The 26,990-nt window shown below is 35.9% G+C and overlaps 1 protein-coding gene across 1 annotated transcript; it reads right to left on the bottom strand.

The window, feature by feature from the left end:
- Positions 1–271: 271 nt before the first annotated feature.
- On the bottom strand, positions 272–19,391 carry LOC106053954 (zonadhesin-like). The gene is made up of 8 exons (XM_056044105.1): positions 18,880–19,391; positions 13,792–13,962; positions 12,598–12,762; positions 8,569–8,718; positions 7,519–7,662; positions 5,932–6,083; positions 4,994–5,072; positions 272–4,426 (listed from the first exon to the last, which is right to left on the bottom strand). The coding sequence occupies exons 1-8, from the start codon at positions 18,956–18,958 to the stop codon at positions 3,414–3,416; spliced, it is 1,953 nt and encodes a 650-aa protein (XP_055900080.1). The 5' UTR covers positions 18,959–19,391; the 3' UTR covers positions 272–3,413.
- Positions 19,392–26,990: the final 7,599 nt, after the last annotated feature.

Below are 26,990 nucleotides of genomic sequence, written 5' to 3'. Positions count from 1 at the left end.
AAGTATTGTAGTAAAAAAATTAATTTTGAATTTTATTTTAATATTCTAATTTTAAAAAAATTTAACTAATTTTGGCAAAGTAATTTAAACCACGTTTAGGTTGCATATTGTATGAGAAATGTAGTTTAGTTAGTTTTTTCATGTAAGAATTATTGTACATGAAGCAAATGCTGAAAATTCTGAGAACATTCTAATGAGATGTAAGTCTGGTTACAGTATACATTCACCAACCAACTAACTAATATTCAGATAACAGAAAAACAATCACTACTTCAGATAAACACACTTTATTTCCTCTTTTAGACCAAAACTAATATAATGTAAACCAAAAAAAAAAGTTGTTTTTTTCATTTCTATTTTTTTTTTTTTATCGCGACAAAATTTTTTACATAAATTATTTATAAGATTTTCAAAGAAAAATGTATATCTATATATATATATATATATATATAGACAATCCCCTGCTACTGATTGGAATGTTGCAACCTGCAAAAATATTTAAAGTTTTATTTTTTAGCATTTTGAATACCGGTAGTAATATTTATCGTCATGGCTTCACCAGGGAGGGCAAATTCCACCCACTGATCAGGCTGTAAGCTTTCATCAAGCCCTGGCTATAATACATAAAACAGAAATGGAAAAGTGGTTTGAGTTTGAGTCCCAAAAAGCCCGTCAAGTCTGGGAGCGCATGAGGCGCCCTGGCCGCACTTCCCCGTGGTGGAGGCTGTCCAGGCCTGAGCAAGGTATCATAGCACAGTGCAATACAGGCCACTGTCCTGTTGGCTCATATTTCTCGAGGCTATGGCCAAATTTTGATTCACGGTGCCCCCGCTGCGGGGAAGAAGAGGAAACCGTGCCTCATATTCTGTTTGACTGCCCTAGACTTGCTGATCTCCGTCTCGACAGGTCTGGGAAACCCAAAATTCTCGACCTGTATGGCGACATTTATGCACTACGCAAGACAGCAGGGTTTCTGTCCAGGGCTTTTGTAAGAGAGGATTTGAGCCTCTCAAGCCCTCACTCAAATGGATCTTGATGATGATGATGATGATCGCCATGGCTTCAAGTTTGTAACTAAGAGTGAAGCAATGAAAAAAAAAATTAAAATCATTTGTGGTTGTAAAAAAATGTAAGATTTAAATTTCTTGTTGTGACGATAAAAGCAAATAATCTAAAAAAATTATGCAAAATATAATAACAATAGCGATATGATTTGCATACAAGTTATTAGTTATACACTAGAAATTTATAACAATTTCAAGTATTAACCTAATCAGATTTAAATTTGTCTTTGAGAAACTCTTTCTATTACTTAAGTAGAAACAATAAACAATAAACTGTATCTACATACTGGAAGCATTTTTTAAAGACAGCAATTATAATGTATTTTCGTCTTTTAAAAATAGTTTTAGTATTTCAAAGGTCAGAGCAATTCAAAATAATAAATTAGGAAATTATACTACAAGCATTTCTCAAAGAAAGCAATTATAAAGTATTTTTATATTTTAAAAATATTTTGGTATATCAAAGGTCAGTGCAATTAAGAAGTAATGATTATTTCATTTTGCAATATATTGATATATACGTGTAACAGTCATTACAGTCAACATTACAATAAATAAAATTCATTTAGAAGTTAACCAAAAAAAAAATACAAAGGGAAAAGCATTCAAAGATAAAGGGCAACTCCCACTCCAAGTGTACGGTACAGCACATCGAAATAACCTTTTTTAAAATGTGGGATTTTTGTCGCGCTATTTTGGTTGCGACTTTTTGACATTACCGTATTAGCGACTGCGCTTTTGTTACGATTGAAGGTAATAATACTTTCCTAATGAAAATCATCCAACTCTATGAATATCATTACCTTTATCATCACTCAATCAATCAACTAAATCAACTTTATCTCCTCGACAAAGTGAAAATATAGAATAATCAAAGCTCGTTGAGGATTATGTCAAGATGGTCCCAGAAGGAACGTTGTGGTCGCTATGGTTACAGAAAGCAAGATAGAATTAAAACACACACACACACACACAAAACCACCTTCAAAGAATATTCTAAGCAATAAACATAACAACTTTCATACATTCAGAAAGAGAAAGGTGGCTTAGCGCTTGGCTTCCAGATTTTTTAGGGCGCCTTTGTCACATGACACCCTCGTAAACAGTGGGCCATAGAAACACATGACCTTTAGCCTATAATTGCAAGGTTGATATATCTCTCTCTATATATAATGACAAAAAATTAAAGTATTTTTTTTATAGCTGTTAAACATTTATAAGATAAAAATTAAAAACACATAATAAAAGCTTTGCTACATCCGAAATGTTCAGCATTTGGAATGGTTTTATATGTACAGCAAACTAACCTATGTAAGCAATATTTAGATCCTCAGAGTTCGAAATTTATATAGATATAGATCTAGGTGTTTTATACAAGTATAAAAATATAGAAACAAAAATAATTACATAACATCAACAATGCAACAACATTGTCCATTACAATTAGATACATAAAATAAAACAAAATATACTTTCAGACGCATATTCGTAAGGCAATGTCATTATATTCATTCATACAAATAATACAGACCATATGTAAAGTATTAATGCCATTCTTAATCAGAACTATTCATTATATAAAATGAACACATGTTTCAATTTTTTAAAATCAATATACTAATCATAGCTCAGCAATCAAACGCTGTTCTTAGAGCCAGCACAGTTTTAAAAAAAATAGAGTTTAAAAGGGAGATAACTTTGTTTTGCTTTGTCTCTCTCTCTCTCTCTCCCCCCCCCCCACCCTCTCCTGAAATGTATACCCTGAAAATCACCCGACAATGCACCTTAAAAATGAGATAAACTTCTGTCCCTTGATCTGAATACCCGATTTTATGTTTTCAAGTATCTGCCTTATAATGTGGAGAGATAAACATCAAGAATGATAGAAGTAAGTAGTCTATTAATAGACATATCAAAGGGAAGCAATTAGTTGCGTACAATATTGACAAACCGAAAGCGTCCAATTTTATACCACCGTCAAACAGGCAATGAATTTATTAGGGATATTCATCTATGATAGCAAAACTAAAAAACAAAATACAAAAAGAAAGAACTGCTGACAAGCTATGTTTGTTTTAAAAAGGTTTCTAATAATTATTGTGCACCTTTTAGCACCGCAAAATTATATGTGGTAAGTTCTTCCGTCGTTAAGTTTTTGAAATTTAGTAGTGTACATATGATTTATATTTGGCGTTTCTTGGGCTTGTTTACCTTACCGAGAAAATCTCCAATACAATCAACATTGAAGAGTATTTTTGAATGATCAGGCTAGTGTACTTTATAAGACTACTTTCGATTGAATATCGGAACTTTGAGGACATGAAAACTAGAAAATTTGGCACAACATCGCTAGACATTCAGTGTCGTCTCCACGTATTCGGTAATTATGTTCATTTGATCGTCTTCCTCTTTCTGCTGCTTCATCCTCTGATGTTTCGCCCAGCGCCACGTTAAGACGCCTATGACTACGGCGCCGACAACTACAGCTGAGACGACGCCTATGATCAGTGGCAACAACTCCTTCATGCCAGAGCCCTCGTCTCCTCCGTGGACCTTCCCGGCGGAGGCGTTGCTCCCTGATGGTTCAGTCGTCGACGTCTTTTCATCGTCGTCGTGGTCGTCGTCGGCGTCCGACGTTTCGTTGTCTAGCATGTCAACCAGTTGAGAAGTGGTCCTTTCAACTTCCTCTTCGTCTTCGTCATCATCGCCGTTCTGGCTCGGTTTGAGCCCGTTCATATCTGTGTAATCCTTTTCGGTTTCGTCAGCTTCTCCAGCATCCGTGGTGTTCGAAGTCACGGAGTCCCCTGGGACATCAGTGGTCAGACTGTTCTCTGTCTCTGGAGTAAACTCGCCTGAAGGTGACACTGTCCTTGGTCCTGATGTCTCAGCCGTTTTGGGTGAAGCAGCTTCCGATGTTATTTCTGACAACGACGTTTTCTTTTCACTTGTGACTTCCGTCGTGGATATCGAAGTTGTTGTTATTGAGGTGGACATTGTGGTAGTTCTTGGCGTACTAGAAGACGTTGTGATGGTTTTTAAGGTGGTCGACTGTGTTGTGGGTGCTAAAGTAGATACTGTGGTTCTTACTGTGGTTGAAAGTGTCTTTGGGGTAGAAGACTTGGTGCTGAAAGTGGTGGGCCTAGTTGTGCTAATGAAAGCTTTTGTCGTTGCTGTGGATGGCTTGGTAGTAGACACAGGTGTCTGCCTTGTAGGCCTGGTGCCCTTAGGAGTTGTTCTTGTTGGTCTGGTTACTGCTTGAGTCAACGCTGATGTAACAGCTGTGCGTCTTGGCGAGCTTTTCGCATAGACAGTTGTTAATGGATCATTGAGAATAACAAGGTCAGTACTGTTGGATACCTTGCCTGAAGAATTCAAGATTGGGAAAGAAAAAGAAAGAATCAATCTATCTATCTATCTATCTATCTATCTATCTATCTATCTATCTATCTATCTATCTATCTATCTATCTATCTATCTATCTATCTATCTATCTATCTATCTATCTATCTATCTATCTATCTATCTATCTATCTATCTATCTATCTATCTATCTATCTATCTATCTATCTATCTATCTATCTATCTATCTATCTATCTATCTATCTATCTATCTATCTATCTATCTATCTATCTATCTATCTATCTATCTATCTATCTATCTATCTATCTATCTATCTATCTATCTATCTATCTATCTATCTATCTATCTATCTATCTATCTATCTATCTATCTATCTATCTATCTATCTATCTATCTATCTATCTATCTATCTATCTATCTATCTATCTATCTATCTATCTATCTATCTATCTATCTATCTATCTATCTATCTATCTATCTATCTATCTATCTATCTATCTATCTATCTATCTATCTATCTATCTATCTATCTATCTATCTCTGCGTAATTATTTAAAAAGTCACCTACTTCTACAGTCTGTTATCACAATATCGTCTATTGCGATATCACTCAGCCAACTCTTTTTCATTGTCGCTTGAAAAACAAACTGTGGAGTATTTAAAGTAAGCGCTTGCTTTTAATATAGTAAAAAAAAACAACAACAACAATTATTTAACAATAACGACGGTTTGTTTACATTGATGATCTTACTTGCAACTCATTCTGACCCTTCCTACGATAGAATTAATTACATTTTGGGTCGATGCCACGGGTGACTGTATGAGGTAGAAACCCTTCTTGAAAGCTAAAGTTTAAATCTTTGATTATAAGATATATTGCAAAAAAAAAAAATAAATAAATAAATAAAAAATAAAAAAGTTTAGATTTGAACGATACTGTCTTGAATTAATTTGGCGTCTGGACTACCAGGCAATAACAGGTGGGTGAGTACGTAAATATCTATTAAAATTAAACATAAACAAGACAAATAACACAAATAATAGTTAAATAAGAACAAAGCCTGTCTGTAAGTAAAGAGCTCAACATGTACGTTTATATATATCTTAACACTGTACGATTGATTACCCTTTACGCTATCAATAAGAATATTAATATCCACTATTTACTTAACTAATTGGGTTTTTTTTTTCATTGATTAATGTGATGTCATCGACATTAAATAATTGTGCAAAGTTTCAACTTTATCCGAAAATGGGAAGATGGAGAAATTACAAATTATAATTGATACAAGACACATTTACTATGGTACACATCCAGCGATCGATGTAGGTTTAGTAAAGAAGTTAAAAGTAATGTATAAAAAAAATCATTTCGATTTGAAATGGATGATTCTCCTGTTGGTCACTCAAAACAATTCATGCAGATTTAAGGTCTGTTATGACTCTGTATAACTATAGATAATTAAGCAACTGGATAATTGTATAGACTCAACAAGCTGACATTACCTGGACTGGTTCTGTGACTTGCGGCACGATGACGTCAGCTTTTATCCAGCTATCTCTCTGGTTCCCAGTTTTATAAAATATTTGATGGTCAGTGTCTAGTGCAATAGTCGGTATTTTCTGTGGTCTTACAAATACTTCCAAACTACCAACATCTGTAAAAGAAGAAATTTTGAAAGTTTCACCATGCTTCGACATTTGTCAACACTAGCAAAGGCACGAATCTGGCGCCTAACTAAGAACGCTTTAAGCAGAAAGGCTCGTTAAATTCTGAATTTAAACCTCAGTTTGCGGCTAAACCCGTACATGGGAAAAGCTTTCAAAGTCAATTTTGTCGGAAAATTGTGGAGACGGTAACCCTTAGGGAGAATGCCGAAAACTGTGCTAGACTCAACAGATCCTGGGACGCTGCTTGACGTCAAACTGTGTTGGCTATTGCCGTTCCTTTGAACCCTACAGTGGCGTGGCGAAGGGGGTGCTGTATGGGTGACCACCCCTCCCGGCATCTTGTTCTCCACGAGTTGAGCTAAAGGTCCTCTTATGACTGAAGGAGGTCAATAAATATTCACAATACAGGGCCGGCCTTAGGCCACTGCAACTTATGCGGCCGCAGTGGGCCCCGCACTTTCATAGGCCCCGCGCAAATTCTAGGCATAAATTATTAAATTAAGCCATGATAACTTATAATAGGGTTCTTCCGCCTCTTGATTTTCCAGGAGCTTCTGGAAATCTCCTGAAATTATTAAAATCTCCTGAAAACTCTTAAAAATGTCCTTAGAAAATAGACAAAATTGTCATTTTGGGGTGTCATTCAATAAACGCCAATACTACACGCGATAAAAAGATAACGGCTTTGTCAGCTTTCATTTAATAAAAATGTAATGCAAAGACGAATTTACTTTTTAATACAAAATCGTAATTTTTACTTATTACCTTTCCATGACTAGGTCGCTCGCAATCCATTTCGCATAGGACCCCAAAATTCTTAAGGCGGCCCTGACCTGGAACCCTCACCAACATGCAAGATTTAATGAATTATTATCAACTCATTACAGGATGTCACTAATATACAAAAGAATACAAAAGAACTATTTAGAATGTAATTCAATCCTCTGTAGTGTACTATGCAAGGAGACAGGTTCTGATTATTCCTTATTTTTCGTGTCAAAGTTCACACTGTCTAATTTGCTTAATATTTTTTTTTTAATATTTCAAATAAAAATAATTATTACAGACGTATCTTAGAAATTAAGAACGTTTCGTCCCATATGTATAAATGCATTCACCTAGATTTAACCTTATAAATCTATATCATATATGAATTAGAAGCATTAAAGAAACACCATCCCATGATAGCACAATAGAGATTAGCCTTCTTTTTTATAAAGCGTTCATGAGTGCAACGCATGGTTGTCAACAGTCCAAGAGAGCGTATCATCTTTTGTTTAAGCAACATGCTTAAATCACGATTACCTCGCCTAGATATAAAAAGCCAACATCGGCTCAGTACATAAAAGGAAACATAATATCCACTAATGTCATCAAAAATTGAGCTCGTTACATTGAAAGGTTAACTCCCTCTAAACTTACTGTTCTCTCCCTCCTCCCCATACATGTGATAGTAGAACTCTAGACATTTGTTTTGCAGAGACTCCACGTTGTAGAACGGAGAGAGGAACCTCGCCTTGTGTCCAGTGGTCTGTGGCGCTGAAGACTCGACAAAAAGGTAATGACCTGGGTAAGACAAATAAAAGGTCATTTTAATCCTTATTTCTAGGCTAGACACAAAGGTCATATAATCCTTATTTCTAGGCTAGACACAAAGGTCATATAATCCTTATTTCTAGGCTAGACACAAAGGTCATTTAATCCTTATTTCTAGGCTAGACACAAAGGTCATTTAATCCTTATTTCTAGGTTAGACACAAAGGTCATTTAATCCTTATTTCTAAAGTAGACATAAATGGTTATTTAAGTCTTATTTCTATGCTAGACAAAAAATGTTATGATAAATACCATTTGGAATAGGGCCAACTGTTTAAGGACACATCCATTCAAAAATAGTGTTTAAGGTTTCAAAGTTTGTCACGACCAGGGGCTGGCAACGGGGATAAGTTCTGACTTTCTATAAAATACTTTTTAACGGCATGCGTCTCAGATAGCTTCTAACCTGACATGCTCTTGTGGCTGAGATACTTATCCAGGCGAAACGACTCTTACTAACTTGTGAAATGTGAAAGCGGATGCCGTTCACCTTAAGACCTAGAGGTAATTGAACCTTACCCCCCCCTAACCCCCGCTGCATTGCTGTATTAAAGTTTCAACGACAACCTGGAATAGATCCCCTTATGCGTCGCGAACATCAACAATGATACTCTCTTCGGCAGCTTCTGCAACTTGGGTGATGCCAAATGCCATGCGAAGCTTTCCTTTTGGATCACACCATCAAGGTCGAGTGAGAGACCATGAAGGAACCATGGTTACCTTTTAAAAGGCCCAAAATGTCTAAGTCAAATAGTGTTTTTTGGTACTTGGTACAGATTGTTAAGTTATAGCGAAGATGACTATCATTCACAACTACCATTACATCTCACTCGGTGAATATTTTGAAGTATTTATGATGTCTATATATGAACTCACCGCTGGAATCATTTTTAGTATGGTCTGCCATCGGTCCCGTATTAGCTGTAGGAGTTTCTCCTTGGTTAATCACCCAGTTAAAATCGTCTGTAAGATCATGGCTCCACCCACAGAGCCCATCTTCAAAATCACAACCATTACTTGTACCGGCTGGAATAACAATAAAAGGTTTTATTTATAGATACTAGGTTGAAAAAAAAAAGGTTCAAAGGTGATTAATTTAAATTAATTCGATCTGAGAATATTCTAAAATAGTTTTAAACAAGACAGTAAGAAGATTTAATGAAGTCGTCTCCCTTGCACGAATAAATATCTTTGTTTTGTTTTAAAAGTCTCGTTTGTCTATTCAGTCTAGAATTACGTCCCTTAGATAAAACCTCGTGCAGTGCTGCAAAGATGGCGATGGTTAGGATTCGAGTCAATGACCATCGGTGTAACAGTTCGTAGCGCATACCAAACGACCAGGGAGCCATACGGAGGATTAGCCTATAGTCATGACAAGAGCTGGACAGCGATGAGATGAATGCAGTGTCACCGTATTCATTTATCTGAGTTCAACTTTTTCAAGCTGGAATACATGTCATGATATTACAACTAGGTTCAGTGAAATTTTAAAGCTGGGTTACAGGTCATGATATTACAACTAGGTTCAGTGAAATTTTAAAGCTGGGATACAGGTCATGTTATTACAACTAGGTTCAGTGAAATTTTAAAGCTGGGATAAAGGTCATGTTATTACAACTAGGTTCAGTGAAATTTTAAAGCTGGGATACAGGTCATGTTATTACAACTAGGTTCAGGAAACTTTTAAAGCTGGGTTGCTGGTCATGTTATTACAACTAGGTTCAGGAAACTTTTATAGCTGGGTTACAGGTCATGATATTACAACTATGTTCAGGAAACTCTTAAAGCTGGGTTACAGGTCATGATATTACAACTAGGTTCAGGAAACTTTTATAGCTGGGTTACAGGTCATGATATTACAACTAGGTTCAGTAAACTTTTAAAGCTCGGTCATGATATTACAACTAGGTTCAGTAAAATTTTAGAGCTGGGTTACAGGTAATGATATTAGAACTAGTTTCAGTAAACTTTTAAAGCTGGGTTACAGGTCATGATATTAGAACTAGTTTCAGTAAACTTTTAAAGCTGGGTTACAGGTCATGATATTAGAACTAGTTTCAGTAAACTTTTAAAGCTGGGTTACAGGTCATGATATTAGAACTATGTTCAGGAAACTCTTAAAGCTGGGTTAGAGGTCATGATATTAGAACTATGTTCAGGAAACTCTTAAAGCTGGGTTAGAGGTCATGATATTACAACTATGTTCAGGAAACTCTTAAAGCTGGGTTACAGGTCATGATATTACAACTAGGTTCAGGAAACTCTTAAAGCTGGGTTACAGGTCATGATATTAGAACTATGTTCAGGAAACTCTTAAAGCTGGGTTAGAGGTCATGATATTACAACTATGTTCAGGAAACTCTTAAAGCTGGGTTACAGGTCATGATATTACAACTAGGTTCAGGAAACTCTTAAAGCTGGGTTACAGGTCATGATATTAGAACTATATCAATTGTCATCCCTAACCATGGAGTCAATTTCATAAAAAATATCTTATTTTCAAGCTGGTAGAGAATTTTCTGTAAAAGCAACACCTTGATTAGGCTTAATATGATCTTTGGTAATTAAATTCTCTATTACCACTCATGAAATAAAATCATCTGGGGATATTTTCTATATGTCTAAATATGTTATGACTTGTGTGTATATTCAATACATTATAGAAATTGCATTAAACTTTCGTAATGCGAAGTTTTTTTTTCGCGTACGATTTTTACAGTATTTTAACATCCTTTACAAAATTAAAACAGGAAGTCAATCGAAGAAACAAAGCCACAAGTGATGACTTGACCTAGGCGTCATGATGTCTGACATTTATATAACACTTCATATCAACTACAATCCTAATGACGTATTGTCACATTTTGAATAGTTTTTATGCTCAGATGGACAGATTAATGGAGATTTTTTTTTTTTTGGTTCTGGAGATTTAATGTAATTTAAGTCATAAAAACTATGATATATGTAAATAATATGTATACGTTTACCGACCAAAATAGCGATCGTAGATGACAAAATAGCGCCTACTAAATAGCGATGACAAAATAGCGCCTACTAAATAGCGATGACAAAATAGCGCCTACTAAATAGCGATGACAAAATAGCGCCAAATATGGAATAGCGCCTAATAAAAAAAAAGCTCATATAAATCCTTATTTTTCATTCAATTTCTGTAAATACTCTCGAAAAATATAGTAAAATTGTAAATAAATTGTCAATGAACTAAGTGAAAATCTTCATTATATTTATTTATAGTTCAAAATGCATTTGATTATATCGAAACACACGTACACACAAATTAACACGGCCTCAACCTGTGTGCAGTAGCGCACATTTATAAGAAACATTATTTATAACCAAATATGCATATGAAATACACCAAAATAAAGAAAAAGATTAAAATTTTAAATACTTTCATTCTTTACAAATATGATTCACTGAAGGACAAATAAATATTAATCTCGAAGAATTTAGCGGTCTCCACAAAACAAAACATGCCCATGGCCTTTATTTATTATATTTTAGTACCAATTATGTTTAACAAATAAGTCTGGCAATATGGCGCTACGACTTAGGTGTTGTTTTGTCGAAGTTAGTCTGTCGGTGCTATTTAGTCGGAGTTAGTCTGTCGGTGCTATTTTGTCGGAGTTAGTCTGCCGGTGCTATTTTTTCGAAATAGTCTGTCGGTGCTATTTTGTCGGTGCTATTTTGTCGGAGTTAGTCTGTCGGTACTATTTAGTCGGAGTTAGTCTGTCGGTGCTATTTAGTCGGAGCTAGTCATTCGATGCTATTTAGTCGGAGTTAGTCTGTCGGTGTTATTTTGTCGGTGCTATTTTGTCGGAGTTAGTCTGTCGGTGCTATTTAGTCGAAGTTAGTCTGTCGGTGCTATTTAGTCGGAGCTAGTCTGTCGGTGCTATTTAGTCGGAGTTAGTCTGTCGGTGCTATTTAGTCGGAATTAGTCTGTCGGTGTTATTTTGTCGTTCGCACGGCTGATATGGTACAGAGAAGGAATATGGGGAAGTTTCACGTGTTTTCTATGCATTCGGCTTCTCAGTACCCTGAGATATGAGCCAACAGTAATAGGGATGTAATAAACATCTGCTTCGATCCCTCCTAGACAGAACAGTTTGTTCAGACATCACATGCAGATGCAGAGTAGCTTCAATGACCTAAGAGGTTCAAAAAGTCTTCGACAGTCTTAAAACAATGACAGAGATATCTGTGTAGAGAAGCTACAAGAGAAAGGAACCTTTGAACCTATTCTATGTGTGGCCGAATCGAACCCATTCTAGGATGTCACTTGTTTGTATGTGTGTGTTTCCGTCATGCTATCACCATTTTCACTGTGGACATCACTCAGAGGGATTGCCTTTCGTTAAATGACTTGCGTCGATTTACGGGAAGAGTGGAGATTTTCACACATGGCGGAAAAAAACAACCATAAATAGCTTTCTTTTTGGTGTATCCGGAGTACAAAATAAAAGTGCTGATAAGCTAGGATAATTTTTGTGCACTTTTTTTTAGCAATATATAATCACACGTCCTAAGCTCTTCTTTTTACAACACAAAATAATTTCAATATAAAGGAAGAATTAGACTGTCACTATGACTGAAAACTTAGTGTACAACGTTCACAAAGAGAATTTGATACAAAGATAAACTGCCACGCATAATGGTAGAATGTAAATTGTTCAAAATTACTTTCTATGTTCTTGAAATGTTTTAATATGTTTGACTATTTTAATGACGTCACATCCTGGATACAGGTGTGTACAGAAACAACTACTAGTTTACGATACACGAGCTTACAAAAAAAAATGTGTCCCCAACGGGAACTTGAAGTTTTATCGTCCTCAAATTATACAGCGATCTATTAAGATATGCAAAGACATTTTGAGGACTTACCCTTGCACGTTGGGGGATCACTGTTCCACTTCGTACCTATACAGTATATGTCTTCTGGACCTTCACGAATGTATCCAGAACGACAGAAAAAGTGAAGCCAACCTCCATTGGAATACTCCTCGACCACGACGTTTGCGTCCACTTGGGGTTTATCACAAGTAGAACCTAAAAGTATATCATTAGTAAATGTAACAAATAAGCTGATTGTTTAAAAAAAATTAAAAAAATCAACCTACTTAATGACTTAATGACATTTTAGCGGCCCCCGAAAGAAGAATAGCCGCTATTAGTTTTTGTGTGGTCTGTCCGTTCCGTTGAGATCTCAGAAACTAGAAAATATATTGAGAATCCAATATCATGATATTTTTAGACCTTGCGAATTTCTGATGCAACGGCTACATATTTCTAATCTGAAAGCGAAACGTTTAATTTTTAAACTCAAATATGCAAGCAGTTTGTTCATAAGAGTACACCATTTTTACAACTATTCACTATTAATAGTAAAACAGGGAGAAATTGTAATATTGGCACATGTGACACGGCAATAATACTACAAAATCTTTCAAAAGTTTTTATTACTTTTTGAAGTAATGTAATAAAAAATATTTGTATTACTAAAGTAACGGTTTTTTGTTATAGAGACTACTTATAGTCTAAATAAATAGTTTAATTTGTATTTAAAAAAAAAGAAAGAATAGAAATTGTTGCCGCTATTACTGTACAGTTCGTCCGACAGATGACATGATATCACAGGATTAGTGTTACTATTACATTGGTAATATTCATATGTATTCACTGAACTGATTGATTGTTATGAAGAAATGGCTCATTGCCAACCTGGCCTAACTGATGTTATTCAATAATTATCTAATTGATGGGCTTGTAAAGGGCTAATCTCTCATTCAAGTCCTCAAGAAAAAAAAACTTTCCTTCTCTGGTCAAATTTAAATGACTTTGTGTTTTATACCTTTGCTACACGTCTATAATGTGAAACACTGCTTACTTATACAGACATATATGTGACATGGCAACGAGCTATTGGTCTAAACTGCCTACAGGTTATGACGTTGCAGGTCGGTGTTCGGGCCCTCTACAATGATTGATCTCGTTCTAGACATCGTTTAGTACAAAGCAATTTTTTTAAAAATTTATTTTCCTAATTTCCTTCTGATAAATAAAGTATAACTCACTGACCTATACACTTTGGTACTGGTACGCTCCATTCTCCTTCCGTGCAGACAGAAACTTGGCTTCCCACTAGGGTAAATGTCGGATTGCAATTGAACGCTGCGTATTTCTTGCCACCTCTGTAACGAACTCGGCCTCCAGGTAGAGACAATGCTGGACATTTCTTTTCTGTCTTTTCTGTTGGATGAAAAAAAAATAAACAAATGAAATATGTTGAAAGTAATGTAACAAATAATTGTTTGCTTTTATTTGTTTACTTTCTAAAACCTTTAGGAGTAAAATCATTACATTTAGAGACTTTTCAAGCTTCAAGACAGAAGACTTACAAGTACAGTAGCACTTACATATAAAACACGAAAACATAGTCTTCAAACACAAAAAAAAACAAAATCTTATAAAATACTCCGAAAAAACACAAAGATAAAGCTAATTTTTTTTTATTCTATACGCTAGGACAAATATGTAAAAATACTTCCTTAGTACTTTTAGAACATCTAATGGGTTGCCTGAATCAGCCAGGAAAGCCAACAACTTGGGAGAGTCTTATAGTCATTGATTAACATGCAAGAATTGGTTTTTAAAAGTGTATACTTTTGAGTCTGCGAAGGGTAAGGCTCTAAGTAGACGCTCTATCTTAAACCCTGAGATGTATTGCGAGCATGCTACAAGCGTACACTTTCTAATCACTTTTTTTTTCCAGCCGTAAAAATGAGAAAAAAAATGTTAGAAAAAAAAAAACGCGTAAGTTTTTGACCGGTTGAAATTTCGGAAATATTTTTTTATCTCTTTTGTGGAGACGCTCTTTCTTGTAAAATCCCTTAGCTCCCTTCAATCCAGCCATGTGTATATGGTAAGTCTAGACTGGAAGCACCAATCAACAAACACAGCACACTAATGTCCTGAAACAAGGTGCTAGTTTGTGAATAAGTCAAGTTTTTTTCTTCAACCTAACCTACATAACAAACAATATGCATGATATAAATTATTTTAAAACTATAATGCTGTACAATTGTTACGTCCCATCCAACCAAGCATTCATTACAAGAAATTTCTATAAATCAAATAAGAACATAAAACTAAAACGTTATTTAACCATGGTTAGGCCAATAATAGAATATGCATCCTCCGTTTGGGACACCTCAATTCAAGAAAACATTAAGAAACTGGAACAGACACAAAATAGAGCAGTGAGATTCATAACAAACAAATATTCACATTTGACTAGAGTAACATCTTTTGTAAAAACACTATATTTAGAAAGCCTTCAGGATAGAAGACTTAAAAGTAAAGTAGCTATTATACATAAAACACTGAACCATAATCTTCAAATGGAAAAAAAAACAAAATTTAATTCCTAATTCCATATGCTAGGACAAATTTGTACAAATGCTCCTTCTTCCCTAGTGCTATTAGAGCAGGTTACCTGAGCTAGCCAGGAAGACCAGTGACTTGGCAGAATTTAGATCATTGGTTAATATGCATGACTAAATGCATGACGCGGAGGACATAATTATTTTCTTTTTTGAATTAACGTCTGTATTATATAAGATAAGATGATTAAAATCAAAAAGCTTGAGATATAATATTGTCGAAACGGCGACATATGTTATCTCCATGGAAACTAAAAAAAAAAGTTTTGTATCATAGATTGGCGTTATTATGTAGTTCTGTGATTAATAGCCTCTTCTATCTAGAATAACTTTGAAAATTAAAGATCATTACTTGAGACAGAATAGCGATTTCCAAGATTCTTGGTGACTTCTCTTGTAGCTTGAAAAAGAGTTACGTACATAACGACCTGACTCGAAGTTTCGCTTTATTTCCACACACACAGATCGTTCTGGAAAAAGTGGGGAAATCTAAACTAAGTTTAGCCTCGACTTCCATGACAACTGTGCAGACTCTCAAAGCTGAACAAAAGTTAGAAGTAAACGAAGCTGTAGTCTCACCTAGACTAGTCGTCTTAGTAGGCCTGAACACGTAACAACCTGTTATCAGGGGAGACAAATACTTTGCTATTGGTTTCCACTACCCACAGGTTGCGACGTCAAAGGTCGGTGTTGAGGCATGCTTTAAGCAAGGCGGTCCTAACAACTGCTGACCCCAATGCCAAACGGTTTGCGCGCGGCCCAGTCAGGGTACGGATATGGGATTATAAATGGAAATTAAGCTTTTGTATTAGAAAATAAATTCATCTTTGCATTTTATTGATTCTTTACTTAATACAAAATCACGATCAAATTAATTAATGACTAAATAGCAAGAATTGCCAAATTGTTCAATCTATCTTCGTGAATTGCTGTCCACTTGATTAGATTGAGGCAAGAGAAGCTTCTTTCACCATATGCTACAGTAACGGGTTTTATATAATGCCGTTTTTTTAGCGGCCCCCGAAAGGGGAATAGACACTATTAGTTTTGTGTGGTCTGTCTGTCCTTCCGTCCGTCCATCCATCCTGTTTAGATCTCGTAAACTAGAAAAGATATTGAAAATCCAACATCATGATATTTTAGGCCTATCAAAGATTTGATGCAACGGCTACTTTTTTTTCATTTCTAAAAATGAAAAATTTAATTAAAAAAAACAGCAACAATGCAAGCAGTTTTTTCATCAAAATACACCATTTGTACAACGATTCACAATTAATAGTAACAAACACAAAAGGCTATTTAGTAAGGGAGAAGACTATTTACTATATTTTTAACACATTTATGAAAACAGTTATAGATTTTTTGTTAAAAATATTTTTTAACTAATGGGATTTTTTTTAGAAAATGTTTTCTTTTTCTTTTGAGCCTTTGAATAAGAGATAGACCATTTACAAAACAATTACATCAATTAGATATTCATTATATGGTATCAGATAGGTCAGTTATACCATCCCATGGATTAAAGAAAGTGAAGTGGCAAAATAAAAAAAAATACCTTTCAAAAAGATTATATTAAGTTTAGAGAGACTGTCCTTATATTGGGATTGCCATGGGTGGAAGTAGGAACAGATTGTTGTCTAGGGTTTGGATTTCTAGCGATCTACTGGAGTTTCTACAATTCTAATGCTAGGCCTAGAGATCCAGACTTCAAATACAGCGCGCAAAGTGTTCCTGTACGTATATTAATTTTGTAAACTGTTAATTGAATTAGGCCATGGACTTACATATATATATATATATATATATATATATATATATATATATATATATATATATATATATATATATATATATATAATATATATATTATATCAAGACCGGAAAAAAACAAAAATTTCAAATCGTTTAATAGGTATCACTATCACTTTTTGAAGCTGTAAGAAAATTGGCAACGAATCTTGGAACTCGCTCTTCTGTCTCAGAAATTAATGATCTTTAGTTTTCAAAGTTTCGAATTATCGCAGTCTCCATATTTCTTAGATTTTAAATACAAGAGGCAATCAATCACATGACTATATATTCAAGATGTATGATATACATTTTATTTCCTTTTAGTTTCAGTTACGACAATCCTCAATCATCTTAGGATTTTAGACTGCATAGTCAAATAACTTTTACTTCTTTCTAGATCTAGTTTGCAATCGCACTCAGTTTTTTTTCTCCATAAAAAAGAAAAGCTGAATAGAGGAGTTATAAAACGTACCCCCTTCAGACGTTGGGTTTACCCAGAAGTGACCTAATAGCGAAATTCAAAATCCCAGCCTTCAATGAGATTCAAATCGGAGACCTCTTGGTTTAGAGATTTTGCAATCTACCACTCAGCCACCACTAGACTTAGAAATATATATAGACTTTTATGTTATAGACCAGGGGTGGACAACCTTTTTTCATCGAGGGCCACATTAAAAAAAATTGGGAATGGGGGGCCGCATATGAAATATGTAATTACAAATCAGAAAAATACGCTAGCTAACGGTGTATAATATCTTTAAATTCACATTTATACTGTGTTATACATTTACATTTTTTTTACACTTCCTCCCAATTGAGGAATTACAATAAGAGCCATTTCTGAAACTAATTTTACGAAAAACATTTTTTTAAATTTTGATGTGGTCTTTTTACATCACAACACTGCATAGAAAAGTTGTACTTATTGTGAAGTATTTAACTGTTGACACTCTTGCATAGTGTCCCTGAGCTGTGGAACGAGTTTACTAGTTGTTCTCCTTTCAAATTACAGTCTGTCAGCATCGACCTGTGATTACACTTCTTTATTTTCAAACAAAAAAGATACTTGTTCACAGATGTTTGTGGACCCAAATAATGTGAAAGCTTAGCAGCAAAGTTTTTTAAAGTGTGGAAATACAGCTTCTGTGGAAGCAACCCACTGCAATATTCCCGATGAAAAAAGTGAAGTCCTTCTTCCATTCTTCATTAGAAATATTAGTGACAGTCAATGTCTTTCAAGGAATATAATTTCTTCTTTGAGATACCATATTCATCTCAATACCGTGTTTCCCATGCTTGGCCTGCGGACACCACTGTGGTACCGAACATCGGAATGTTAAGCTTGCAAATCATTATTTACTTTTAGGAACAACATGTGGTTAAGTCCCTTAGCTCTGATAGGTTTGATCACTGATACAATTTGGCCAATAATATGTTCGATATCCAATGCAGCATTGCGAAAAAATTCCCGTTAAGAGTTTATGGTTGGGATATTGATCTATTTTTCTCAAAGCACGAGGTCCATCCGTTGTCACACATGCCATCTTGTTCCAAGCCAACACTTTCAACACAGTTCTTCAGAACATTGAATTAATACTGGCTTGAGTTTGTGTCTTTGACTGAATGTTTTGAAATATTGCCAATAAGAATAATCTTCGTTTACTTTAAACTTTTTAGAATTACATGTATAGAGACATGTTTCATTAGCATCTTTCTCATAAGTAATAAGAATCAGAACTTTCTAAAATTTATATAGATATTTAGAATTACTTATTTTTGAAAATATTTGCATTTTTAATATGTATAACCTGAGGGAACATCTGATTTCTTTAGGTGTCCGCGGGCCGCATTAAAGACTCCAGTGGACCACATGTGGCCCGCGGGTCGTAATTTGCCCACCCCTGTTATAGACTTATTTTATTGAAGAACTTACTTTTGTTGTCTGGTGCACTGTCCACAAAGACAAAACAATATAATGTCAAAAGCCCGAGGTGTATCCATATAAGCCTCATTTTGATCGTCTGTTTGACGAATCACAGATATCAAATGATATGTGACGATGTTATGAACACAATGAAATAGATTAGGAACGTTATATATTCATTTACTATCTGACTTTGTATCCAGGTCAAATAAAAACTTAGATCTAGCTTATTCGTAGCCTTTTAACTACACAGAAATATCGAAGTGAAGGAATTTAAGTTTCGCTACAGAGTAAACACAATTTTATGGTTCTATTTTTTAATAATTATTTTCCGAACAAATGTAATTAAACTTTTTTAGGGCGTATGTCAACTGATGTTATTCGAAGACATGTCGGTGTGAGCTCAAACCCTTGAGTCTAATTGACTAAGTGAGTGGTCAGAGCTGACTTGTGTCTTTTTGCAGTGGTCTTAAGCACTGGAGGGTTATTACGAATGACTTACTGAGAGCTCCCCCCCCCCCTGCCCCTCTGTACAGTGTCCACCGATGGCCGAGATAGAAAACAACAACACTTGGTCCAGTACTTGTGAAGGCTCTCACTCTTTCTCACACTGCTAGCTGGCTTGTCAACAAGACACGTCATTATACTGAGACACACGAGACACACGAGACACACATGTGTTTGGATGAGCCAACAATCTATTAGTGTCAACACACTCTTCACCCAACGTCTAGATCTAACACGATGGCTGCCTAGTCTTGTAGTCACCACGACATTTTGTTTGTCAAATGTTTGACATGTTTCGGATGTTCCTTCAGAGTTGAAGATACTCTGCAGCTTAGTTCAAGTCTCACGAGTGGACGGGCAGGGTATGAACCCCTGACCATCGAGACGACCGAACGAAAGTCCAGCGCGCATACTGCGAGACCAGGTGTTATGGAGTCCTTGTGTATGTTTCTATAGTGACGGTGGGAAGAGGTTAGCGGTTGGCTGTGAATGATGCAAGATATGTGACATGTCGTCAGCGGTCTTAATTAGGAGAGACGACTCCAGATCGTGAGACTGAAAGGATGTGTTACTGAAGTGACTTAGATTTAGTTGAAATATATTATTACTTAAATGTAGTACATTTATTTGATCTCCTATGACCTGCATTTGTCTAAATTATAAAAGTTACATTTAGTTTTGTTCACAAAGAAGTCATTCAAGTTATTTCAGGTTTTACAAGTTAAAATACAATACGCTTACAGCGGTTTAGTTGTCTACCAGCAGTTTGGTGCTACAAGTCAACGACCGTCCACAACACCTAGCAGCCATCATGGTCCCAAGCACCCAACAGCTGCCTTCATGCGGGAGGTTTGGTTTAAGACGTTAAAGTCTTTATTTCTGAAGCAGCGTCCGAAATGTATAAATGAAATCAATTCTTTTGTATTTCACATTGTGGATTCTTACTAGAGGTAGATTAACGAGGGAGTCATGTGGTCAGCACAACGACCAACCGCCATTACTTTTACCCAACTAATGTCAGGTACCCATTAAAACTGGGTGGACTCAGAGGCACCCTAAAGATTCAGAAAATAAAAATTCCATTCTTAACAAGGATTCGAACCCGGGACCCCCTGGTCGGAAACCAATCGCTTTACACTATGTTAAGGTCATAGTTATTGTTTATTATTTCTCTATTTCACTATTTCACTATAAAACTCCTGCCAACTACGAGCTCTGTTGATGGATTGATAACACTGATTTATTCAATATGTTGACTTTCTGAAAAATATTAGACGTCTAAGTGAAAGACTATTGTCCCTGTCTGCCAGAATACCGTATTGGTCAATATCTTTAGGGAGGCGCGTTGGCCGAGTAGTTAAGCGCTTGGCTTTCCAACCTGCGGCCCTGTGTTCGAATCTCGTTAAAAATAGGGATTTTGAATTTCGAGATTTTTGGGAATCTAATGATTACCTGATTTTAGTTGGGGAAAGTAAAGGCGGTTGGTCAATGTGCTGGCCACACGACATCCTGCTCGCCAACCGTTAGCCAAAGAAAGAGATGACCTTAACATCATCTGCCCTATAGATATGGACTCAATTTAGAAATGTCAACAGATTAATTTCTCAGTTATCTGTTCGTTTTAATGATTGGAAATTATATTTCGTCCCATTAGTTCGCCTGCGAATATCTCTCTCTTTACCAGTTGCACTTTAAGATGTTGATACAGTCGTTTCCTTTCCTAAGCGTACTTCTATCAGAATATAAAACACAGTAGTCCTAGACATACAAATATATATACTGGACAACAAAAGAGTTTTATCAAGCGCAATTTGTAACTGGGAATTTTGTGTATTTCACTATACAGCAGTTATGAGCAGTATAAGAGTAAAAGTATTCATATTTCAGCCATAACCTATTACAATCTTTTCTCTATTATTTTAAATCTCTAACAGGGGCGTAGCCAAGTTTTTTTTACCATCATTTGGAGGCCCGGGGGCTTGACCACTTAGGGGGCCCCGGCGTTTTACGTAATATTTAATGTAAAAAACAATGATTTGGGGGCCCCCTCAAGTGGGGGCGCGGGGTGATTTTCATTCTCATTCCTCCACCTTAGCTACGCCACTGATCTCTAAGCATGCACACATTTCTCTTTATTTATTCGTCTGCAAAAGTTTCTTTACTTACCAGTTGCACTTTTAGATGTTGGTATATTTCTCTCTTTTTTTCCCTAAGCGTACTTCAGTTCTCTATTACAGTATAATACACAATAGTATTTGACACTATAAGTAGGCTATGTTTACACTTGACAACAACAGCACAATACGACGCAAATCCATTCACACTCAAACACACATACGCTCTTGCCTGGACACACAGTTTGGATAGTACGGATTAGAATACAGAGCAAAGTAACATTAGAATTATTTGGCTCCTCCACTTCCATACCAGGGAAGAAATGAGGAAAGGTATCACATTATAGTACTTCTAATATCTTGATTAGGAAACAACTAGAGGCGGCCTTAGCAGAGCGCGGGGCCATGGGCGAGTATCATCTTAGAGCCACAAATATTTGTAAGATGTGCTGATAGTGCCCCCCCCCTCCAAGGTTTCCCTACTCGCCACCCCTTAAAGCCGCCTCTGCTACAACCTTCTCCCTTCACCAAATATGTGTGTATGTGTGTCAGTGTGCGTATTAGTCTTAATAGTCCTGAACACTGACCTGTAACGTGGCCAACATTACAGGTCAGTACGTCAGTCAATAAAAAAATACACACTATCACGGGTTCCTTTATAAATCCAGAAATATTAGTGCTGAATATTTAATGCGGGCCCTAAGCTATAGCCTTATGTTGCCTATAGGTAAACCCGGTCTTGCGAACGACAATCTAAAGAGCTTACTAAACAACCAGAAAGCCATCCTGCAGAATGTTGCTCATCAAAACTAAACTATCCTAACAATTATTATTGCATCTACAAGAAATCTAAGAGTAGTTAGACAACAAATAATTGAAGTCTTACAGTAATTTAACTATAGGCCTGTTTAACCAAATTATGGAAGTTAGTATTTAACGGGACACCGGAAACACTTCTCAAAAGAGTAGAGTAAGATCAAGGGGAGATAATTGTGGTCAAGCAGAAGGCAGCTCTCAAGTGTTGGTGATGAAGTTACTTTCCGTAGACGCTAATAGGCCTACGTGTAGGCGTAGTGTCCTACTCGCTACGCTCTGGGCGATGCATTAGTAACGACAGCTTAGAAATGTTTGAAACTAGTAGACGAACTTTACTTTCAACTAATTTCAGCAAGAGTACATCATACAATCGGGCAAGTAGTCCATAGGAAGGGTTAGCAAACTATGACACCCTGGTTTGTAAGCGGCTCGCTTTAATATGAACGCAGCATTCGATTTTTTTTTAAATAGCGTGTTAATATTTGTTTAAAGTAATCCTTTAATGTACATTGGAGGGAGCATGAAGAAAGGGTCTTTAAAAAAGCTGGCGGGATAATGTATAAGAATAGACTGGCCTCTCTCTTGATATCCTGCTAAGAACATTTGCTGACTGGGAAAAGTGGAAGGATTTGGTTACATGAACTGTCACATCACCCTTAAAATGAAAGTTAATGGACATTTGGAACATTTCTTAAATCGAATAGAGCGATATCTCCTGCCTAATGGCTTGTTCGACCGTTGGGGCACTACACATGATTCTGTCTCTCTCCATATCCTTTACAAAAGTATATTTTCTCAAAATCTGAATGTGTGTTAGAAGAGCCAGATAGTGAGAGAGGACCTTTCATCTCACTGGGATTTATCTTTTCTAGTAAGGCATAAGGGGTCAGTTATGTCCAAGGTACGGCCCTTCAAAACTTCTACCTATGTTGACCAGCCCTAGATAATTTAGTGTGTTGCTTCCCGTACACTGAGAATCTTTCTTTCAAGTCATTTAAGCAAGAGTTTTAGATTAGTTTTAACAAAAATCTATATTAGCCTGCAATAGAAATGTCAGAGTCGTGTGGAAATAAATATAATAAACAGACAGGGCTCTGGGCACCAAGCGTTTCCATGCATGTCGTGTATTCAGAAATGTAACTATTGTAGCGGGCCTGTTTTAATCACGAATAATACGTCAGAAGAAAGATGGTACGTCATTTTGGAGAAATTAGACCTGTCTGACGTAAGAAAGACAGGTAAACAGTAGCGTAGTTAGTTTGGGGGAGAGAATTTGGGGAGGGGAGCCCAAATGAGTGTTCGAAATTGTTTTGTATATTTAATATTAAATATTACGCAAAATGCAGGGACCCCCAAAGAGGTTAAGTCCCCAACCCCCGGGCTCCAAAATGATAGCGAATTTCTAGCTACTTCACTGCAGGTAAATGTATAGATTTTTTTTATTGGAGTATTTGAATCGACCTTCCTACAGACGCCTCTCCAGAAAACAGTATGAAAGGTCTTATTTAGAAAATTAAACGAAATCATTTAACTTTATAATTTTTTTTTTTAAATCATCGGAAATAGTGTCCTTTGATAATTAATCATTACCTATTCATTTATACCTACAAAGCGAATGCAGCAAATTTGTTTTTTTGTCCTTAAAAGACCGCCTACATAATCTCGTCTGAATTTTCCCTGCAAAGGGGAGGGGGGTAGGAGGGCCACAGTTAAATAAGCGCTGTCTTAGTGCATTAGGCATCGTCGCGCATGGACTTGCGCATGGACTTTCCAATCTCCCCTTTCCCTTGTTCTCCTGGCGTGGGAATCTAGAGAAGTGGAATGGAAATTTTTTTTTTGGGGGGGGGGGGGGGAGGAGATAGGCCAGATCAAACTGGTAACTAAAAATACACGTCATAGAAATCACTTCCAGGAGTGGATCTCTGGAGGGTTGCTTCATGTTTGTTACTTTTTACATTAATATTTCCTGGCAACTGTTTGTTTTGAACTTTGTAACGAGGTCATAGCTTTTAGTTCTAAGCAGATTTTAAAATGTAATTGTTAGTTACTGTGCGAAGCAATTATTTCTTAGAGTAGCTGTGTTCTGTTCAAATGAAAATCTTTTTTTTTTCTCTCTCTCTCTCTTTCTCACTCTTTATCAGTCGCTCTCTCTCTTTCGTTTTCTCTTTCCCTCTTTCTAACACTCTCTTTTTTTCTCTCTCTCTCTCACACATTAAAATATTGGTTTATCTCTTTCTAAGAATCGTTTTTTTTCTTTTTTTTTTTTTTAGTTAAATGACACAAAGTATATTTTTGTGTTAATTTAAATTTAAAAAAAAACTTTTTTTTTTTCAATTGCAACAAGAATAAACAAAAGTGATTTTTTTTCTGTTTATATTATTACCATAACTTGCAATGCATTCGTATTAGGGTTTCTCATTAGCAAGTATTACATTAAAACACAAATTTCAGTTTGCGACATACACATTCTCTAGCTATCATAGTAACCATGCCCAATTTACTTCCGGAAGCTGCCAGATAAGTTTTGCATTTTCCAGATCTTTTAAAAATAGTTTTTGGGAATTTCTCTTATACGCATCAGTTCCGTGTCACAAGACAGTATAATATAATTAAACTGAAGTGTAAAACCCCTTCATGCTTTATTCTTTTCATCTTTAGTTTCATTCTCTGACAATACATATAAACACAGGAAATCCTGCACAGCGTTTTGGCGTTGAATTAAAAACAGACACACATAAACAGTAAATCCGAAGTTGTTTTTATATTTCCAGCTTGTATCAGATGTTGATAACTATGACTGCTGAAAGGAAATAACGAGTTAATTGAAGTATTTAGTATTTTGTTTATTCGTACGTAACGAAGGCTTCGTGGCCTGAACCGATTTCGCTTAATTTCGTCCAGTTTTAGTTTTGCATTTCTCTATACAGATTGTTTCTTGCAATAGCCGTAAATTCCCAAACATACTCAGTCAAAGACACAATTTCAGGCCAGTATTTATTCAATGCTATGGAGAACTGTGTTAAAAGTGTTGGGTTGGCTAGGAAGAAAATGGCAAGTGTAACAACTGATGAAGCCCGTGTTTTATTGCTTGTACAAATGTTTTTTTTTGTTGTTCCATGTTTGACATGCTTCGGATGTTCCTTCAGAGTTGAAGATAATCTGCTTCTTGTTCCTAACCTCCTTCAGAGTTGAAGATAACCTGCTTCCTGTTCCTAACCTCCTTTAGAGTTGAAGATAATCTGCTTCTTGTTCCTAACCTCCTTCAGAGTTAAAGATAATCTGCTTCCTGTTCCTAACCTCCTTCAGAACGACGAGGAATGGAAGTGGGAAGGGTATGAACCCGGAACCATCGAGTCGACCGAACGACAGTCCAGCTAGCATACCGCACGACCAGGCAGATATCCTTATTGCGCAATTCAGTAACAATTAGGTGATCATGTGGTTAAGTTCGCTTAACAACTTTTTTCCCCCTAACACAATGTGTTTGTGACTGGTAGAGAGTGGTTCCGTACAGTCTGAAGTGTTGAATGGTGATTGTCATATCAAAAAGTTGTTTTTCTAATTAAAAAGATTTTCATTTTTGTCCTAATCTAATTATTTCATAGACTTAGCATTAAGCTGTGTAGACTTTAAGGGATTTTCATACATTGCGGGAAAACTATCGCTAGCTTTTTTGGTGAATCTGGTGTAAAAAAAATAGGGCGTTGATTATCTTTTTTAAAAAGGTATATTAAAGTTTTTGTGCACTTTTTAGTACTGCAGACATACATTTTCTAATTATTTCCGTTGATAGCACTAACTGATTCTAGTAGGTACATAGTATTAGACTTCCACTATGTGAATCCAAAACAAAATGAGCACCTAACAAGTGGTAAGAAGGGGGATTTAATGCGAATATTATAGTGATAATAATAATAATAATAATAAAGGCATATCCTCAAGTCCGAAGATTAATGAGGAATGCAGCATTTCCCGTGGCTACGCAGCCCCAGCTTTGACCTATATTTTTAACCACAACTAGAGCATTGTCCGCCGGTGGTCGATTTAGATTTTCGTCTCGCCGTCTACTTTCAGGAATTGACATATTGTGAACATTAGATCTCAGTTCCTTTTTCTTAAGTTGACAAACGCGGAAGTTCAATTTAGTGTCATTGACATTGTTTAGTTAGTCGTGAAAATGTCCAAAAACATCAGACGACAGTTTTAATATCCCACTTCCCTTATATCTGTGAGCTGGTAACAAAGTCATAATTTAAGCTTCTCTATTTACGTATGGCCTGGAATTTTATCAAGGTGTCGATTTAATAAAGTTAACTTATTCTTTTAAATTGGGTCTTCTATGAAATTGTCTTATGTAGGGTTTTATCTTTGCCAATGTGTTTTTTTTTTATTCAACACAAGTATGTAATTCATTAATACTATCATTGTGACAGATCTTACTTGACCAAGGCGCAGAAAGCCTAATAAATGTATGAAATTTTCAGTATTTCAAATGACCTTTATTACAACTCCACTATTCAGCTTGCACATTCATGCTAACTGAGAAAATAGGTAGACACGGATGTCGATTTTCCTGGAAACTTCACAGTTGAAGCATATCTTTGGGAAATGGATCACTAGTACAGGATAAAACTCTATTTTGACAGTAATAATTTTGTGAAATATTATCAATCAAATTGAATT

Source organism: Biomphalaria glabrata, chromosome 10 (assembly GCF_947242115.1).
Source record: "Biomphalaria glabrata chromosome 10, xgBioGlab47.1, whole genome shotgun sequence".
In the NCBI taxonomy this organism is placed as follows: Eukaryota; Metazoa; Mollusca; class Gastropoda; family Planorbidae; genus Biomphalaria; species Biomphalaria glabrata.
Note: the sequence above shows the minus strand (reverse complement) of the source record. Positions and strands in the feature narration are given on the sequence as shown.

Excerpts from the sequence above, each read along its gene's own strand:
- LOC106053954 (XM_056044105.1), bottom strand. The coding sequence starts at position 18,958 with ATGAGGCTTATATGGATACACCTCGGGCTTTTGACATTATATTGTTTT. Across the intron at positions 8,719-12,597 it reads TGATCCCCCAACGTGCAAGG|CCGGTACAAGTAATGGTTGT; the intron begins GTAAGTCCTCAA and ends TTGTTATTCCAG. Across the intron at positions 7,663-8,568 it reads TACTAAAAATGATTCCAGCG|GTCATTACCTTTTTGTCGAG; the intron begins GTGAGTTCATAT and ends TGTCTTACCCAG.